Source organism: Haliotis rubra, unplaced genomic scaffold (genome assembly GCF_003918875.1).
Source record: "Haliotis rubra isolate DU_JTF1 unplaced genomic scaffold, ASM391887v1 Scf81, whole genome shotgun sequence".
NCBI lineage: Eukaryota > Metazoa > Mollusca > Gastropoda > Lepetellida > Haliotidae > Haliotis > Haliotis rubra.
This window is the reverse complement of record NW_025767535.1, coordinates 33,118-54,876: the sequence shown is the minus strand read 5'-3', so window position 1 is coordinate 54,876 and position 21,759 is coordinate 33,118. Positions and strand designations below refer to the sequence as shown.

Sequence of the window (21,759 nt, the reverse complement as noted above, 5' to 3'; positions counted from 1 at the left end):
ATGCGCCATCAGTGGCTCTTATGATGCATTGTGTATTTCATCCAACAGCTACGTTACCTATGAACAGAAATTGTCAGAATGAACACACCAGTGTAGTTTGGAATACGCGCCATCAGTGGCTCTTATGAGTTATGTCCCTTGTATGTCTCTCCAATTAATTTCACCTTACCTGCATTTGCTTCAAACAAAGAATCCGGCCGATAATCAAGATTTATATTGACTGTAATAAAACAGGTCTTATAGTTACTTTGCAAAGTGTATGAAATTACTAAAGTGCCCTGATTAAAAACACAAACAGATTTGCAAAACATCTGTCGGCGCCCATTGGACAGTTCACATGTTTTGCAAAATCTCAATCGATTGAAATCTGCACGGTATTTCATGAACCGGATGTCGATTTCTTTACGCAATTTTGATTGGACAATGCATAGACTCGTCAATCAGGCCAATACAAGTCAACTCCGTCTTGTATGGGAACTGGACTTTTAAAGTCAGTTACGTACCTTTTCTCGAGACTTTCACAGTCAATTACGTCACTTCTCTCGAGACTTTCTACAGTCAGTTACGTCACTTCTCTCGAGACTTTTAAAGTCAGTAACGTCCCTTCTTTCAAGACTTTTATAGTCAGTTACGTCCCTTCTCTCACGAAGATGCTATGGAAATAAGGTATCGCTGACTGACGTATAGATAACACCCGTGCAATCTCTCGAAGAAGGCAAATTTCCGGTAATCTTCTATGGATACTCACCACCTGTTCCTCGTGCGTGGAGGTCTTCAGCCCCGCCCTGTTGACAACGCGCACCTGCAGCCGAACCTGGGCAGTCGCTAGGGCGTTCTTGGCCACCATCAGCCAGCAGTTGCTGATGTAGACTTTGTTGATCCGTTTGTAACACACGTTCAGGGCGTTGGGGCAGTAGCAGTCGTGTACCCTGTCTGTGCAGTAAAGCGGCTGAAATAATTACATCATGTTTTATTCAATCACGTATATCCCCATGCATATCAGACTAAGGAATGAAGATCAGGGTTACCATGCTTGTCGTATGAGGCATCAGCTTGTCGTAAGAACGATCAGGTGGTCAGTTTCGCTGATCATGACTTTATAGATACATATCATCGCATTCCTATTGCGTAGATCGATGTTGATGATGTCAGTCACTGGATTATCTGGTCCCGACTCGATTACTTTAATACGCCGTCATATAGCTGGAATATTGCTGCGCGTGCTGTTCCTTAGGGAAATGCCAGATGCTCCAGTCATGACAGAATTCTATAGAATGATTTATGATACTTAATAAAGATGCCTGAGTCGAATTGGTTCAAAACTCATGAACACTACAGTGAGTGAGTGAGTGAGTTAGTTTAGTTTTACGCTGCTTTTAGCAATATTCCAGCAATATCACGGCGTTGTACACCAGAAATGGGCCACGTGGGGAATCAAATACGGGTCTTGGGCGTGACGAGCGAACGCTTTAACCACTAGGCTACCATACCGCCCCGCATGAACACTATATGTAACGGATCGGGTGGTCAGGTTCGCTGACCTGGCTGAACATATGTCATCATTTCCTAAGTGCTCATGACGTTGATTTACAGATCGTCGCCATAGAGGCTGGATTATTGTTGACTGCGGCGTATTTCAACAAACTATGTCATGTCACTGTAAATGATATTTTCATCTTGGAAAGCAACTGTTCATAAAATCACCATGGCATTGGCTTTTAAGCACTTTGGCCGATAACACAAAACATATGACTCACGTGGATAGATGGAATGGATACATTGTTTGTTCTCAGAAGGCTGCCATCTTCTTTACTGAAGACCTTGACCTCAAGATAGTCGAGTCCACTCTCTGCATCTTGTGCGGTCACCCTTAAACTACGAATAGAGAACGTTATATATAAAAGGTGAGGTGAGGTGAATTTGGGTTTAACGTCGTGCTTGAGAATATTTCGCTCATATGACGACGTGCATGCGTGTGTATGTGTATGTGCGGCTGCTTGTACTAGCCCAGACTTAAGCTGGTTTTATAGTGCTAGCCCACTGAGATACCATGCCGCAGTGAAGCATGAATACCCCACTCAGACACATTATACTTACTCTGAGCCGACCAGTCCTTGTTGTACCCATTAATGCCGAGCGCCAGGCAGGGACCAACAAGTACCATATTTTAACGTCTTTTGGTATGACGCGGCCGGGGATCGAACCCGCGACCTTCCGCTCTCTGGGCGGACGCTATAACCACTAGACCACGGAGGCGGTCTATATATAAAAGACAGTCTTTAAAGGTATGACTGGAAAGTCGAAAGATATATATGTTACCATGTACTTAAATTGTAAAAATCACTGCTGATACTTCAGCAACATAACGTTGTTAATATACCACACCTTTGGTTTGTTGTTTTGTTTGTTGTTTTGTTTGTTTGTTTGTTGTTTCCCGTTAGATTTTGTAGATCGTTCCATGTGTGAAACAGACGTTTTTCGGTGCACTGATACAAATTAACTGATAAACATAAGTTAATTTCAGGACGAAGAACACGGGCCAATAAACAGGAAATCAATTTAGAATTTTGCAAAAAAACAACAATGAGTAATTAGAGATAGAAATATTATAATAGTTGTAAACAGAAAGTCCTATTATCTTTGATATTGTAACACGAAATGAAGCTCATAACACGAAAAATATATAAAGGAACCAATACATTCTGAATGAAAATGTGAAAAATACTTTTCTTTTAAAAATCTGAACATGCGAACTTAACATAGATCTTAGATTCTACAATAGTTCTGCAAAAAGGGTCACTCTGCAGTCAGGCCAAGTTACAATCTCTTTTTCTTACCCGGAACTGAAGGGAATGTTGGATTTTTCATTTTGTGGAATGCCATCAAAGTGAACTGTGGTTCGGTGAAGTCGTAGGTTACACTTGTCGAGTCGACTTTCCTGTTGCCAAGGATGTCCCAGGCTCTTACCCACACAGTAACGGTGGTTCCGCTTGTCACACCAGCTGAAGGACAAAGACTCGTATGGTATTGATAACGCAAACACGTCCAGTATATGCATAATTTGTAAAGAAATGTCCTGCTGAACCGACCCGTGAAGATCCGGGGTAGAATAGGTCTTCAGCAACCAATGCTTGCAACAAAAGGCGACTATGCTTGTCGGAAGAGGCGACTAACGGGATCGGGTGGTCAGGCTCGCTGACTTGGTTGACACATGTTATCGGTTCCCAATTGCGCAGATCAATACCTCGTGCTGTTGATCACTGAATTGTCTGGTCCAGACTCGATTATTTACAGACCGCCGCCATATAGCTGCAATATTGCTGGAGTGTGGCGTAAAACTTAACTCACTCACTCCTCCTGCTGAACCATATCATTTTATCAAATACACATACATTAACTTTTTGTCTTATTTGTGTCATGAAATCCGTAAAAGAACAGTTTTGTTCTGTTTAATGAATTGTGCTGGTTATTTCCAGAGGTTATCTGTCCACAAACACTGGACAATGCCAACACGAATAACTTATGACCCCCTCACATGCCCGAGTACCTTCAGATGCACACTATGAATTTAAACGAAAACGGGTCTTTTGCGTCACACATTTGACCAGACGCAAAAGTTTAAATATCTTTGTCCGACTTTACGAAAACACTACTAACCAACTGTTGTTTGGTTTGTTGTGTTCAGACCGGAGATCTCATTCCAATCTACTGGTGTGTGAAGCGCTCTGCCTCCACTCTTGTTGACGGCATGCGTCCACTCAAACCTCACAATGCCCCGTACATTGGGGATAGCATCTCTGGTTCTTCTTCCATAATGATCATCATTTGTATGAGGTACTTCCTTGTAGATTGGTGGGTCTTCTACAACCTTCACACGGAAGGGGAGGATGCTGTTCAGGAATTTACCACTTTCATGGACGTAGTTCAGAAAATGATCTTGCCAGTTGGTGACTAGTGGCGTGGAGGCATCGGTCATCCACTGGAAGCCATGGTCTTGCACTGCTGATGATATGTACAGGGCATGGTCTGGATCAGTCGTAACAGATGACTCCTTGTCGTATAGAGCAAACCTTCTCATGTATACAGAGTTATTGGCCTTGTCGGCTGCTTCAAGGACGAAGGAATACATCCCTGGTCTGTCTGGGGCATAGGGAAGAGGATAGGAAATTGGATCGGTGTGGTCAACTTGTCTGTGAACAACAGGTCTCAACTTGTCAACTTCCATCAAGCTTCCGTCCGGACTGGGTTCAAGTTTGAAGGCTTCCCATGTGTACTTGTCCAATCCAGATTGTAAATCTCTCCAACCATCCCATTTTATGTTGATTGGTTGCTATTTAGGACAACAAAGAAACGAATGCAACTCATCCATCATCTAAAAATATACCGTGAATCTAAACTCTTAGAGATATGCTGATCCAAAGTTTCACAAATGTAGAACATTTCTTGAAAGCTAATTCACATCGCGTAGACAACATTTTCAGTGAAATCAGTATGTAAATATCAGAATATTTTGTAAATATTTTGTAAATATCAGAATATACTGTGGAACGTATCGACATATTGTTGTTGAAGGACACTCTGTAACTTTCACGAGACACGGAGAATTCTATGTAAAACAGAATTTCGACTGCTCTTGCAAAACATAATATATGTCATAACATGCACAGGCTGTAATGAACAGTATATTGGTCAATCAGAAAATTTAAGAGCCCGGGTTCGTGTCCACAAACAACAAATAAAGTGTTCTGAAACCCGAGGTATCCCACTAAGTGAACATCTAGATGTCTGTGCGAAAGGAAACGATGTTAAATTTACAATATTTCCTTTTTATCAAGTTCAAAATTCGGACAAAGTAAAACGAAATTTCAAAGAACACTACTTCATAGACAAGTTCAAACCAATGTTCAACCATTGCAAGCTGTGATCTTGTCGCTCTAGAATGTTGTCCCTATTGTGACGTCACAATATATATGTAATGACGTCATACTGTAACCGCTATAATCTCCTGAAGAGTAAAGAACGAAACATGTTGGAGAAAAAGGCCTTCTGTTTTATTTATCTATGTAATATATATATATATATATATAACTCTGTAGTTATGCATGCAATGAAAACTGTTTCATATTGTAAAATGGTTAGAAAACAAACGACATTTTGATAACAAAGGGAATGAACGAGTTCTCATGTAAGGCTCTTGATGGAGATGAACATTATTACTCAAACAAGACACCTTTAGAACATCTGATTATTTCATATCACTATAATCAGTCACTGCATGCAAGGGTGCGGTGGGGGTAGCCTCGTGGTTCAAGCGTTGGTTTGTCACCTCGAATACCCGGGTTCGATTCCCCACATAGGTACAATATGTGAAATCCCAATTCTGGTGTCCCCTGCCGTGATATTGCTGGAATATTGTTAAAAGTGGCGTAAAACTAAACTCACTCACTCACTCATTGCATGCAGGATTAACTGTTAACTGGCTAAGGATATATTATAGTATTACTTACTTTTGTGAATTCTGGGTGAACCTGAAAGGCATCATTTGGGTCGTTGTTCACAGGTTTAATCATGTCAAGGTGGAAAGATACAGTGCTGGTAGCCTGAGTGCCGGTATAGTGCTGCGTGGCTGCAGTTCTTGATCCGGTCAGTCTTCGATAGCCACCACTTGAAACGTGGAAGGTCAACTTTAACCTGAACAGAAACAGTTTGTCTTCGATCATAAATGGGAATAAACATGTATATGACGATTACCATGAAAGTGATATGGTGGATATATAAAATGAACCACAAAAGAAACGTCGCTTTTCAAAACCAAATGCAAGATTTTGTTCACACAAAATGGTGTTTTATATTATGATTGCATCGTTTTATTAACATGTTTTCAATCAAAATTGACAGTTATTACCAACATCAGTGTGTTTTCGGATGAAAAAGCATATCGAAAAACGCACCTAAAATGGCAGACGTGGTAAAAGGTTCCGTATGACATTCGTGAAAATGAAAATGCACGTGCATATAGTGACAATCCTACTAATGAAAGTGAGTCCTAAACTCGCCTGAAATCATTTTTTGTTTTGACACAAGTCTTGGGACGATTGCAAGTTGGCCAGACTGCACGGAGGGTAGCCAATCATTTTAATGTTCATGGATAATGTTCAGTCTGCCGACAGCAGGAGCGGTCTCAGGTCACTAAACAGCATCCAAGACCGTCCACGCAGTGGGCGATCTTCAGTAACATCACAACGTCAAGGCCGACACCATCTGCAGGATCGCTTCCCCAGAGCGACGGAAACAGCACGCCAGACCATTGGGACCCACAACAGACCCATCAATGCCGATACAGTGCATCGACGTTTGCGCGGGAGAAACCTCTGCTGTCACAGACCATATCGTAGTCCTGTCCTCACCGCTAATCATCACCAAAACCGACTGCAATGGGCAACTCAGCATCGAAATTAGCGTTATCGACAATGGAGAACTGTGCTTTTATCTCATGAAAGCCGATACTGTGTTTCGACGGTCGATGGCAGAGTGAGAGTATGGTGAAGGCGTGGGGAACTGTTTTCCAATAGAGTATTGTTGAAAGAGACTGATGGGGTGGTCCAAGCATCATGGTGTGGGGCGCAATCGGTCTGAGCCAGATAGTTAGCACCATGGTGTTCAAGAATCTCGGTCAAGGATGAAAATGACGTGACAGCTGCTCGCTATATTGACCAAGTCATTAAGACCCCCACGTTGTACCACATTTTGGACATTACAGATTACAGAAATCACATCTTCCAGCAAGACAAAGCTCGTTCCCACACTGCCAGAGTAACATTGGACTTCCTAAGACAACATGGCATCCAAACCCCACAATAGCCTGCACTCAGTCTTGATTTGAATCCAATAGAACACCTTTGTACAAACGATGCAACGCTTTCATCGATGCGCATAGAGACCACACACAATACTGACTTTTGGGTATCTTAATGGTACCATTTTTGGTCATTTTGTTTGTGTGAACTCTAAATGTGATTCCCGAAATGTGTTAACCATAATTGTCAAGTTTGAGCTCAATCCTCCGTTTTGTTGTTAATTTGAGTGAGTTAAAGTGTGTGCTTTAAGAAACCGGTATCAGTGCGACATTTTTTCTGTGGTTCAGTATATATGTAGTATTAGTAAAATTTAAATATTTTCTATATTTGCATACTTATCCTGCAATTCCTACGTTCTGTATTTATTGTTTACGACTCGAAACGAAGAAATGCGATCAGTTCCTGGACCCGTTCCCGAAAGCGATCGTAGCTCTGCGACAGTCGTAAGCGTATGTTAAAGTATGGGAGTTACGATCATCTTAGCGCTACGATCGTTTGGAGGAACTGGACCCTGGTCTCGAACGATCATTCGTCTGCACACGCGTCGCTGATTATTGCTTTTCGCACGCCTCGTCCTCGTAAGACATGTGGTTTGCCCGATTGATTGTATCCTGTGGGTTTGTGTTTATTCAAAAATTTTGTGGTTGTTTTCCTTTGTCCTACGGAAAATGTACGTATTACCCTTCTCTTTCGTTTTGACAAATAGTACTGCTGTGATGGTGTGTGCTGATGTGTGGAGAGGGGCGGTGGGGTAGCCTAGTGGTTAAAGCGTTGGCTCGTCACGCCGAAGGCCAGGTTCGATTCCTACATGGGCACAATGTGTTAAGCCCATTTCTGGTGTCCCCGCCGTGATATTGCTGGAATATTGCTAAAAGCGGCGTAAAACTAAACTCAGTCAGTCAGTCAGTGATGTGTGGAGATATGTGTCGACAGGGAACTGGCTCCAATTAAGACGGAGTGTACGTTGACGAAGACGAAGGAAGACGTTGAGTTCAAACTTCTTTAGTTGACTATAAAATACATGATGAACAAACTCAGCAGCTCACCATCCCCTAAAGAAAGTGACCTTCTGCTTTGTCTTTCTTCCCACGAAACACAAACACGACGACGTCAGGAAAAGAGTTGTTCCAGAAAAAAGGAAGATAAACTCTAGTTCACGCTTTTAACTGCATTTCCCTAAAGCTACCAATGCTTCAAAATCCAGTGGTCTTTTCCCATTTAAGTCTGTATGTCTTTACCCGTGAAGGTCCGCGTTATATTGATCTTCAGTAACCCATGCTTGTCGTAAGTGGCGACTAACGGGATCGGGTGGTATGGCTGACTGGAATATTGCTGAGCACGGCGTAAAACTAAACTCACTCACTCTATATGCTTATATGCGAATTACTACTGATTGATCGTCGCTCGCTGTCAGCTTTTATTTCATGGAGAACAGCGCCTTTCCACCAGCGCCGCGCACTGGAGGACACTGACTGAGCTGGGTTTGATAAAAAAGGACGAGCTTTATGGATGAACATCTTTATTCAGGTCATGTGATGTTTTGATTCAGATTCTTGTATCGTTGTCAAGCAGACATGAATAGGGTGGAAAACCGGGTTATATATGCAGTACATAATTAACAAAAACGATAAGAAGACAATTGAGAAGTGCAGTAATAATACGATGGCAAGGGATTACATCTAGTGCCAAGCCAGTGGGTTGTACAGAGCAGGAAAAGCTATGCCTTATTGCCAACCTCGACCCTGAGTTATTCTCCTCATTACGAACTGCTGGGATCAGACAAGAAACTCGACGCATCTACTAAGACATTGTGTAAGTGGTCCAAGACCATGCTGAGATTCCAAGTGGGTGGTCGAAACTTCGAAATTTCAATGACAAAACATTATTCACTTTAAATAAATCTCAAAGTGAAGAATTTGTGTAATCTTCCTGCCATACCACTGGTTGGATTTTAGAATGAATAGGTTGAAAATATTTGAAAAACCCAAGAAACGTGAGACTATAATATCTCTATCAAATTGAAAATGGAAGCACAATGTTTTAAGATCAAAGTTGATCACCTGTATATCAATATATGGTTGTGCAACTCTTAATACATAGTAAAGGGATATATAAATGAAATAAACTTGAAAAAAGCCTCACACAAGTAGATCAAAATAGGCAAACTTTATGGATAATAACTTCTTCTTTATTACGAGTGCCACGTTTCGATACAGATTCTTGTACTGTTGTCAAGCAGTCATTCCTACTTGACAACGGTACAAGAATCTGTATCAAAACATCGCACGAAACGTGATGAATCTACGCAAACCGATCTGGTTAAATCGCCTCTTACGACAAGCATGGCTTACTGTAGATCATCCCTACGAGAATCTTCTCAGGTCGGGTAACTGATGATAACAATCGATAGGGGACGACTCTTCTTGGAGGTTAGGGAAAGGGGCGAGTGTTGACGAATGCTCAACATAACGTCATGACTTTTGACAAGAAACAAATATTGTCAACACGTTGCAAAATAGACATGTTGAGGGTATTGTTCAAGGAATGGGATGAAACCGACAACTTTGTCTGAGACCGCACTTCCGTATGCCTGAGAAGAGATTACATTGATGAATTTCATCGATTTCATATACCCTTCATCTTTCATCTCTACTGAATAGATCACTGGATTGTCTGGTCCAGACTCGATTATTTGCAGACCGCCGCCATGAGGCTGGACTATTGTTGAGTGCGGCCTAAAACTAAACTCAGTTACTCTCTACTGAATATTCCCTGAAGATCCGTTAGATGTCTTCAGCAACCCATGCTTGTTGTAAGAAGCGATCGGGTGGTCAGACTCGCTGACTTGGTTGACACTAGTGGCGCTCCGATTAATTGAAATAATCGAAGATTGGTCGTAGTGACTAAACGACCAAGCAATCGATCACAATTTCTCATAATCGAACACAAACAATTCTGGAACACTTGTTTTCATTAACAATATTTTTCACATGGTTGGTTTTGTCTGTTACATTTCGTAAGCACTACAAGCTCGTTTCCAAGTCATGATTGAATTTATCTTAAAGATTCCAAGAAATTTATGTTCCTAACATACTAGTCATCCTTTAAAGATGTGAAATTTTGCCAAAAGAACTACTTGTTTTTTTCCTTATTTTTATGTGCATTAACAAATTTCATAAATGACGCTAACCAATTTTTTTCGATGATTGATCGGTAGTAATGAACCAATCATCAATTATGAGATTTTAACCAATTCCCAACACTAGTTGACACATGTCATCGCATTCCAAATGTGTAGATCGATGCCAATGATGATGATCACTGGATTGTCTGGTCCATATAGCCGCCATATAGCTGGTATATTGCCGCACGGCGTTAAACAACAACCGAACCAAACCAAACTCTACTGAATAACGATACTACAGACAGTGAGAGATACCTCTAGATTAGTTTAAGGGACCTACCTCTCGCCCTCATTCAAACGGGAGATATCATTTTTCGTAAAAGAGCATTGGACCATCTCCTTCGGATTCTCGGGGTCAACGGCTTCATCACATGGAAACTCGTCGTCTTCAGATCCTAAAGTAGGTCCACCTAAACGTTGAGAAACGAAGATTGACTGTAGGGAAAAACGTCTAATAATAATTTAATCAATTAAATTGAATTGCATTTAACAACGCTGAATATATTTTATACTTTCGTTTTATTGTCATCGATTCAGTACGCCATATAACCACCTTTCCTATTGTGTAGAAATAACTCTTTCATTCCACGTGCGTTTAAGACAGGATTACGTACCAATTTAATTGAACATTATTTTCATTAGAAAAATCATGTGTCTCATATCTGTACATATCTAGACTGGTTATTTTGTTATTTTGTGGCGTTGACGTTGAATATTTACGATAATAATAAGTATGATACCCACAGAGTGTTGATGGTTAAACAGTTCAGTTGTCACGGCGATTTCAATTCCCCAAGTAGCCAATTTCAAGTCTAGTGCAGTAATGTTAGTGGAGTGCTGCTAGATGCGTACTAAAATCACCGGAAATGACACGACATTAGAAACCTGCTCCTTTCGCGACAAACCAAGCAACCCATTCTGTGTAACAAATTGTGTATGGAATTACTAACTCAGCTTGAAATAGGCTCTGGCAATCCCCGTCTTGGCATCACTGATGTAGGAAGGGGGATATGGTAGATCTTGGCCTTTAAACAAAGCCCCAGCAGTCACGTTCAGCTTGTTGAGTTGTTGGCGGTTTGTCCACACTTCGACCTCCTCTGTCTTGTCCGTGGCATCCGCTATAAATCCGAAGATCTCTCTCTTTGTATCACCGTCATATCCCCAGTAGGAAAACTGTGCCATCATCTGTGTGACCTCCGGCGTTTGGTTATCATCCACTGTTAAGTCAAATGGGATAAATTAAACATTAATGTCCTAATGTATTATTGAATGGTTGGTTTGTTGTTTACACCGCACTCCGTAATAATCCTGCTTATTTATATGGCAGATGTTTGTAAATTATCGAGCCTGGGTGAGACAATCCTGTGATCAACAGCATGAGCATCCATTTACACAATGAGGATACGACCACCCAGTCCCTTTAGTCGCCACTTACGACAAGCATGGGTTACTGAAGACCAATTCTAAACCGGATCTTCACTGGTCACCTTATGTTTTACTAGTTTGGTAATTAACACTATGTCCTAAGATGTAAATTTCCCACATGGGTACAATATGTGAAGCCCATTTCTGGTGTCCCCCGCCGTGATATTACTGGAATATTGCTAAAAGCGGCGTAAAACAAACTCACTCACTTTAAGGTGAACTGAGGTGAAATGGGGTTTAACGTCGTACTTAAGATTATTTCGCTCATATGATGACGTGCATGCGTGTGTATGTGTGGTTGCTTGTACTAGCCCAGACTTAAGCTAGTTTTATAGAGATAGCTCACTGAGATACCATGCTGCAGTTAAGTATGAATACCCACCCAGATACATTACACTGACTCCGAGCCGACAAGTCCTTGTTATACCCATTAATGCAGAGCGCTAGACAGGAACCAACAAGTACCATATTTTAACGACTTTTGGTATGACGCGGTCGGGGATCGAACCCGCGACCTTCCGCTCTCCGGGCGGACGTTCTCACACTACACCACACGGAGGCGGACTCTCTCTGAGGTGTAAATCATGGAAGAGAAAATGATTGCAATTGCTTCCCTTTAGATCGAGTAAAACTGACAAAGACACTTTGTCCTATAATTGCAAATGCGCAAATTCAGTTAAAGCAAAGAATACAACTCAATTTCAACATCATTTCTGCTAAGAGTTGAGCCCATTATGACATTCCGACCATATGAAATGATTCTTAGTAGTATGTGATTTTAAATGTGACTACAGAATGGTAATGATACGAGGCGTTCACATATGCGTGTCCTGCCGCACCTGTAACGTCACCGGTCATAAACACATGCAAAGGCAAATCAATCGTTCAAGAAAACAAACACGAGACCATTTGGTACAAGTCAAAATATCAAATTATCAGTCAAATATCACGGGTACGAAAACCTTCGCTGTTCAGTTAGTCCAAGTACAGTTAAAACGCATAAGGGCTCGTGAGATTATGAGAGATAATGACTTGCCACATATGTCTGTCTATTCTTTAACTTGACAGCATTTGTAAATTTAAAGGTTTATTTTAAAGCAGCAGTTATAGTTATATTGTGGGAGAAACCGTAAGGTTCACTACTTACGGTGTTTACAATATTGATTACTGAAGTCACGCATGCAGTTGCACACCACGCTCAAATCATTGCGTTGACAGTCTCCAGGGTAGCAGGGCCGTTCACGGTTACAATCGACTGAAAATATTAACAGTTCATGGCACCGTCTTACATTAATCAGATAGTGAAAAGTGAAGATATGTACATTTATACAGTTACCTTATATAAATAACGAATAATATTATCAATCGTTTCACCTGTGTCATAGAGACCCTTATGCAAATCCTCAGTTTGCCGAATTGACATTAATAGTTTTACCTCATGGCACACCAGTCGACCCTCCTTCCCGTTCACAAGAGCAACACGTGACATAAGAGTCGACACCCTTCCCGCTGACAATAACAATACATGGCACCCCAGTCGACCCTCCTTCCCGTTCACAAGAGCAACACCTGACCTCCTAGTCTACCCTCATACCAGATCACAATAACAACACGTGACACCCGAGTCGACCCTACTTCATGTTTACAATAGCAACACGTGACGCCTTAGTCGACCCCCTTTTGTGTTCACAATAGCAACACGTGACATAATAGTCGACCCCTCACCCGTTCACAATAGCAACACGTGGTGCCCCAACACGACCCTTTTTCTGATTCAGGATAACAACACATGACATCCTGGTAAACCCTACCTAACGTTCACAATAGCAACACGTGACATCCTAGTCGATCCTACTTCCCGTTCACAAGAGCAACACGTGACATCCTACTTGGCCCTATTTCATGTTCACAAGAGCAAGACAATAGCTGTTTGCTATTTTGAAAGGGATGTAGGGTCGACTAGGATGTCACGTGTTGCTATTGTGAATGGGAAGTAGGGTCGGCTATGATGTCACGTGTTGCTATTTTGAACGGGATGTAGGGTCCACTGTGATGTCCCGTGTTGCTATTCTGAACGGTCGACTAGGGTGTCAAGTGTTGCTCAAATGAACGAGAAGTAGGTTCGACTAGGAAGTCACGTGTTGCTATTGTGAACGGAATGTGCGGTTGACCAGGATGTCACGTGTTGTCATCCTGAATGAGAAGGGTCGTGTAGGGCGTCACGTGTTTCTATTTTCTATTTCACCGTAGTCGATCTTCTTTCTGGTTCACAATAGCAATATGCGACATCCTAGTCGACCATCCTTCCCGTTCACAATAGCAACACGTGACGCCTTATACGACAGGATGACAACACTTGAGATCCTGGTCGACCATCCTTCCCCCGTTCACAATAGAACACGTGACATCCTAGTCGACCATCCGAATAGTTTCTGAAATATTGACTTATAAGTGAGCATGGGCTCGGTCAGAAAAATGTCACAATGGCACAATGTCCAACTTTTTGTCGTAATTAAGTCTTAATTAATCTAATGATGTCATCGAGAGTGTTCCCAATGCCGTTTTGCTATAGCGTAACCATCTGCCGAGATGCATGCAAGATTTCACTAAAATCGGTCAAATAGTTTAGGAAATAATCACTTTTTAGTGAGCATGGGGTTGGTCTGGCGAAAGGCTAACAATCCAACGTATTGTCGTACTTGTTATATATTATCGAGGCGAGAGGTGTTTTAAGCCAAATGAAACGCAGCTCTCTGTAGTTCCCCCCGAGCTGCCTTGCTACCATCTCGTTAGGACATACTTGTAGCGATGTGTATGCTGTCTGATGGTGAAAGAAACCCAGGTCTCAGCAGTCATCACCGGGCTACCGTCTCGGGGGTTGCTCTGAGCGAGCGCCGTGGACGAGTATTAGTGTGCGTGTGTGCGTGTGTCTCGGCTCGGCTATGATGATGCACGGCCGGCTGACTAGCGAGGCTACAGATGTCTGAAGGTGAATGAAACGCATCTCTCGGCAGTTCCCCCGGGTCGCCGAGCTGCCGACTCGGTATCACCGAGCGAGCGCTGTGAGCCAGTCGCAGTGTGTGTGAGTCTTGGCTCGGCTTGTACAGCTGACCAGCTGGCTTGCTGGCTGGCTGGCTACGTTATGTTGATTTCCACTAAATCATACCACAGCCTCGCTGCCGTCTAAGTAGTACTGAATGAGCGCTGTGGGCGAGTCGCAGTGTGTGCGTGTGTGTGTCTCGGCTCGGCTATTATTCACCATGTGCAGCTCGCTGTAGAGCTGGCTGGCTGTTGGCTACATAATGTAATGATAGTTTTGGACCAGATTCCTCAATTTTACGATCCATTGCTCCTGTAGGAGTAAAAATATGGTTAGAATAATGGTGGGTCAATCAATTTTTATTTCAGTACTTAAAAAGGCCACAGGCCTGTAGTACATTTAGATTTTACATGAGTAGATAGAAATCATTTATAAATTCTCTTCTGTAACAATACTTTTTCTTAATCTCATAGCGAAATAGATGTACATTGCCAGATTCTGTAATATTGATGTGGTAGTATCTGTTAATAGTGAAATTAATGTTCTTACACTCGGATGCTTATAATAGTATGGCTTTAGGTATTTTGTTCGTAGAGTCGTATAAACAGGACAGATAAGAAGAAAATGTAGTTCATCCTCCACAGTACTAATATTACATAACTGGCATATTCTGTTTTCTCTTTGTATACCTGCATACCTGCCAGTTTCAATAAATAATTCATGGGAGGAGCAACGAAAACGAGAGAGAGCTATACGGAACTTCTTTACGCCGATTTTTGCTAAATAGTCTTCAAAACGTATGTCCGATTTCCATTGGTTATAGTATAAACATTTTGTGGATAGAAGTAGTGATTCCGACCAAGACTGGAAATGATATGATAAAATTGGTATGCAACTGAACATTGTGATCACACCACACATAACCATAACCAGTTTTGTACAACAACTCCCTAATACCACTCACCCAATTCCTTTTCCCATTTTCGTCATACAATTTCATCATATCATAACATTTTTTCGGAAACCTATGGCATGGCATATGCAGTAATCTTACCCAATACTTTATGGCTTTAATGGAAGAGTATATAAAGAAGGGGAATCTACCTAATTCTCTGTAAACCATCCTATTACATGTGTTCGGTTTTACACCAAGAAACTTTTTGCATGCATATAAATGAACTCTTTCAATACTGTCATATTGTTGTAATCCCCATATTTCAGAGCCATATAGAAGTATTGAACTTATCTTCATATCGAATATTTTAAAGAATGTGTTAAAGGACATTTCTCTCTAGGGTCTCTCTGATAGGGTCGTCTCTCTCTATCGACAGTGGTACAGCTTAGATCGATAAGTAGCACTCATTTGCAAGCGGTATCAGTGTCCTCTGGGGTGTAATGGTTACAGAGCTAGGCTTATTATGCTGAGGTCCAGCGTTCGAGCAGAAACTTTTGCGTCTTGGACGCCCTATTCAGACTGTATAGTCACCACGGCTCTGATGTTAAAATTAAAAGGGGGTGTTTGTGAGAGACGAATTTAGGCTTTGAAATTGATGGTTGATAACACGAGAAAATACAACTCTGACATATTGTTGCGTTAACTTTGCGTTTATAGTCACATAGCATACCACAACATTAATAGCACACACGCTCACAAATAATCATGAGAACTATATCATACAGTGGCCGATCGAAAAAGGGACTGTGTCGTGAGGTACAATCGTCAACTCCTCTCTGACGAAAGCTCTTGGCGGTCTGTCTTTCAAGTAGTACAAGTTCGGTTCGCCGTCTTTGATGTCGACCAGGTCTACATTGTACGTTTTCATGGACCATATTGGATCGGTGGTGCGTTTTCTGTTTTCTCCCTCGTATTCTCCCGGCTGGTACAAGTACCTAACACTGACCCGGTCCGGTAATTGTTTCTCTGCTTTATCACGACGTGCTGCTGCCGCCGACGATTCAACAGATTTCATTTTGACGGATCTCTTGCCCACGAGTCTGGTGACTTCGTGGTTGATGGCATCCACCACTCGTGGGAAGCATACGACCCATTCTGTGTTTCTGTTTTGGGGATCCATTAAATCCTGCGAGTACTGATGTGAGAACAGGCGTTCGGCTAAGGTGCGATTGAATCTCTCGACTATGGCTTGGCTTCTTCGGTGAGCTCCATCCACGCCTCGTCTCACCTGGACTTTGTGCTTGGCCATCAGTTGTGACAAGGCTCCCATGGACTCGGGTACGGGATCGATTTGCAATATGGCAGGCCAAGTCAATCTACTGCATTTGTAGATGCGTTCAAAGGCTTTGGCAACTTCGTTCCAATCTTGGGTCATCAACGGTTCGGCTTCCTTGTAGCGACTGTTGACTTTGACCACTGTCAGGGCATATTTGTAGGCTTTGAGTCTCACCCTGTCGTGAGGTAGAAACAGGAAGTCGGCTTGGTGAACGCGATTCGGTGTCGAAATGTGGAATTTTCTTCTCGGGATGTACCGAGGCGCCGGCAGGTAAACTTGCCAGATAGCTTGTTTTTAAGCCAAGCTTTGGCGACGTCTTCCGAGACTCAAGCGGCTTTGGTGAGTTTCGGGATGGTGTCCACACCTTTCCAGTACCCGCAGGGGCTGTAATAAATTTTCTCCATGATATATGTATTACGTGCGTTTTAATTATTTAATATGTGCGTGTGTCCATACACATAAGTGGTCACTCCATCGATGGCGATCCATCGTTTCGTGTCCATGGGAGACAGCAACGTTTTGTTGATTCTCAGTCTGTATATCCTGTGTCCGTCGCTTCTCAGCATGTTCATCTGGTGTTTGAACGTTTTATTCTTGAACAGGGCTTCCTTGAATCTGGCGTGCTTGATGTGTTTTTTCACCTCGTGTTTTTTCAAATCCTTTTGCCTTTCTGATTTTTGCGTCGTCTGCTTTCTAGATGGAATACATTTTGGGTCTCAAGCCGACGTACTCGGCAATCGAACTTAACATGCAATTTGAACTTAACACAAATCAGGCTATACACCATAAACAAAATGCATTGATTTATGGCCCGAGTTCGGTCTCTGTCACATTATGTAATTACACAGACAGGCAGGTGTGATATTGAACACATGACATGTTATGATGTCTGTTGATTGCAAAATGTTATACACAAAAAATGAGCATGTATTTACAAAACCTAACATCTCTACATATACACACACAATCAGCCGTGAGGGCATCTGCAAATGAACCAGCCCTTACACTTGAGTGCACACCCACCCGCTCTGACTGGGTTCGGTATCCGGCTGCTTCGTTTCTTGGGAAGTAAACCGAAGTACACAATATTGCACTTTTGATTTCAGATTGTATGCTTATAATTTTGTTTATATGTTTTTTCATAACCAGCAATGTATATTATATGTCATGAATAAGTGATAATTGTGTTTTAATTATGTTTGATTTTTTGTTTGCATGAGACCTTTAAGCTCGTTGTAGTAGAAATCGTACATCAAGTGTTTGAATAAGTCGAGGATGCTCATCTCCACGTAAATGGGCCGGTTGAATTTGATGTGACTTTTGTTCATGTGTAGAGCTGCCAAGTTGTCGTTGAATATTTTCCTTCAGTTGAACTTCGGGCTGGCTATGAGTTTCATGAGTTTTTCTTCCTCGCTGGATCTGACTAGCTTCACGTTCACGCGTTTTCTCAAATTTTCTATCGTTTTGCCGAACACCGAGTAGTTCATGAGCTTGTACAAGTTTTTCTCGAAATGGCTGGTGGCCAGCTTTCGTAAATTCATGTTCATTCTGATGTAGGGCTCCATCCACGGACTTTGATCGCACTCGAGCGCCCTGTGTATTTTCATGAGCTTCATTCCCAGCGACAAGTACAGCTGCAGGTTGTGATAGTGAACGATGTATTTTGTCTTCTTTATCAAGTTCGAGTTTTCGACGTTAGCCATCTTATTGTTTCCCAGCAAGTTTCGTTGATATTCAGACATCCAGTCCGGGTTCACCATTAATCGTTCAGGAGCTAGCTGATAGCTCTTTTGTGATTCGTGTAGTTCTGTGGGATAGTCCAAGTCTACTTCGAGCACGTAGCCTTTGTCTGAATCCGGAGCAATGGTATTCACATCAATCATCTCAGGCGAGGAGACCCATTCAAATCCCCTGGTGGGGGATACTGACTCATGGCCCAGCCATACAGGTTGTTTGCATCGAGATAGAGTATGTGTTTTGTTGGTTTGCCGGGGTCGTGACCTGGAACGTACTTGTTGTTGGCTTTGGCCTATCATTTGGAGGCCATGGAAATCCCACCTTGCAAACCTTTCTCCACGAACAGCTGCATGTCGTAATCCGTTAGCAGTTTCAGCTCCACGCTGGTCTTTTTCTACAAAGCATCCAAAGAGAGACCGGGTGATGAGAAATATCACACGGGGTCCAGGCTGTGCTGTTTCAAGCACGTTTTTTTTAATATCTCAAACACGTCGGCCAGCAGCAGCACGTCGTTTTTCAAGTACAGGTCGTGGTAATCGCCCAAATTCTTGCAGGCCGGTTTGTCCCACACGTGAATCGCGTGTGCGTTATCGTCCTGAGAGATATTGGAATCAGTCAAGTTGCTGTAAAAGACGTCGATGGGAGGTAATCGCATCTCGTCGAACTTGGACCAATCGTCCATGTACTCGTAGGGGTAGACGCCCTTCCTCAGCAGCAGGGGTTGAGTCTCGGCATTGGTGTATCGATTGGTGATGTCGAAGTCGTCCGGGTCATTGGCGTTCATCAGACTGTCTACAGACGACAGCAGGAACTGAACGCTGTTGATAAATCTCAGACCATCCAACGAGAACGAGATGTATTTTTCCATGTTGTTGGCGATGTACTTTATGTTGCCGTTGACCTTTGCAATTGCCTGCATGATCAGGTGAGAATAGTAACCGCGATGGTTTCTGGATCGATTTTGAGCTTCAAGTTGCACGCGTTGTGAGCGGCACCTCTGTACTTGCCGGTGACGTGGCAGTGATCTCTCACAACATCCCCGTTCAGGGGTTCATCACAAACGTGGCAATTCTTAGCTTTCTTATGAGTTCGCCAGTCGTCTTGGATCATGCGCATGGGGACGATGGTGTACAACTGTTTGTGAAACACTTCAGAAATCGTTCGGCCTCTGTAGAGCACAGGAGCGTTCGTTTGTCCATCGCGTTGAATGACCACGTACCCGAACCCGCAGGCTTTGTGTTCTTGTGTTTTATGCATGAAACTTTTTTCCGGGGATGGAGCGACGGTGTCGACTGTTTTGACGAGGGCTTTGAAGTCAGCGTAGATGACGTAAGGCACAGGCATTGGATGATTGTGGTTGACGAATTTCAAGACGTGTTGATTCCAGCAGGTCGGCTCGAGTGAAGCCGTGCAGGCACCTTTCACGAAAGAGTTTTTTCCCCACCTTGTTCCGATTGATCGTACAACAGTCTGCTCAGACTTTCAATATGTGTATAGTGATACATACCCTCTTTTCCGATTATAAATAAATTGACTCGGTGCACATCATTGGGCATGGAGCTGATTCGGTGCAGGATGGTTGTATTGCCTTCGTGGCCAAAGATGTTGATGGCTAAATGGTTTAGTTTTTCAAATAGGGTCCAGTAGGAGATGGGTGTGGGTTTAACTAAGCCATTCCAGTTATATCCGTCATCTTCGGGATAGCTCGAAGGCCTATTCTTATTAATAGCTACTGGAAATTTGGCATCTGTCATCGCATGTACTGCATAAGCATCGTCTTTATTGTTAATGTTATTAATGGCCTTTTTATTTTTGTAGTAAGGTGGCAAGTCTTGGTACGTTCCGTCTTTGAATGACATGTAGTTCGCTACGTCCAGATAGACCGTGTCGATCCTGTCCACGACCCAACCCGAACCCATGTGCTTGTAGCGTTCTAGGGATTCTTGTATTTTTTGCAACGAGGTGTTGATGGATTCGGGTTGAGTCGCGACTTCCTGCTTGCCTCTGAAGTAAGGCTGGACGTGCTCGGTGATGTCGTCCGTCTGCTGTTTGTCCAGTGACATTTTCACCGTGAGTTGAAATTTGAGGCTTCCCAGATCGTTGAGTTCCGGCGGTTTGATGTCATTGACGTCCATGTTTTTGTCGACATCCAGCCTCCAGCCTCTCAGATACTTACCTACGGGGTGCTTTGTCCACGTGAACTGTAGTTCGACGGGTTTGTGTTCCTCCAGCAGTTCAGCGAGGTCGGCTTTCCTCATGCACAAATAACCTCTGAGCCCACGTTCATTCGCTGGGTGTTTGAGCTGTTTCACCTCGGGAGGTTGTTTGTCAACAATGCCGAGCAATCTCAACAGCTGAGGTTTCCTCAAACGGGAGTAACCAATCACTCCGCTTTGTTTGGCAATCTTTTTTAGTTCTCGAATGGTAATCATCGTTCCTATATCAATGTGTGAAAACTTTTTTCTAAATGAGTCATAATTATATTCAGATGCAAATTCAAATCTCTAATAGGTTGTTCGCTATAGTCAGGTGCGAAGTCAAATCTCTAATAGGTTGTTCGCTTGTTTTGTTTTTAATTTTTATTCTGAGCAGTGGGAGAAGAGATAATTGCTGCCGGAAAATGCCAGGGCGTTGACTAATGCACCACCACCGACTATCATGGCGATCGTAGCCACTGTTTTTATATTATGTGTTTTATAATGTACTGAGCCAAAAATGAAACTTCACAAAATGTAATTTGAAAAATAATGAATAATTTTTCTCTGATGATACATCTATGTATCCGAAAAGGGATCCCTATCTTTTGACTCTAGAATAACGTTAGCAAAACCCACTCAAACCAATCCATTCGTAGTGCAAATGACGTTAGTGCCAAATCAGGTTTTGCACGTGCAGTCAATCACGTGATCTTCGCATCGAAGTTTTCTTCATATGCACGTGTTTGCATTGGCCTCAAGAATTGGAAAAACACTTTTAAACCACAGTTCTAACGGTACTTGAAATGCCACGATTGTCAAATGTGCAACGTGAGCGTGCCGTTGGCATGTTGCAAGCGGGAAGATCAGTTATTGATGTCGCAAGAACAATGGGATGCAGCCGTCGTACTGTGTATGACTTGCAAGGTCGTCTACAACAAACTGGCACCACTTCTGATCGCCCAAGGTCGGGTCGTCCACGTGTGACGTCACGAGCAGAAGACCGTCAAATCGTCCTACGTCACCTACGTGCCAGATTTCTGCCGGCTACATGAACCAGGGCTGAGATGTTTAGAGGTCGACTGTCTTC

General features: G+C 42.7%; 1 protein-coding gene across 1 annotated transcript in view; it reads right to left on the bottom strand.

The window, feature by feature from the left end:
- Positions 1-21,759, bottom strand: part of LOC124261811 — a 47,137-nt gene that overhangs the window by 17,877 nt on the left and 7,501 nt on the right. Inside the window, 8 exon segments of the mRNA XM_046696187.1 lie at positions 749-949; positions 1,758-1,875; positions 2,822-3,002; positions 3,658-4,330; positions 5,508-5,691; positions 10,322-10,451; positions 10,992-11,258; positions 12,614-12,721. Coding sequence (XP_046552143.1) covers positions 749-949; positions 1,758-1,875; positions 2,822-3,002; positions 3,658-4,330; positions 5,508-5,691; positions 10,322-10,451; positions 10,992-11,258; positions 12,614-12,647 — 1,788 coding nt within the window. The 5' untranslated portion in view covers positions 12,648-12,721.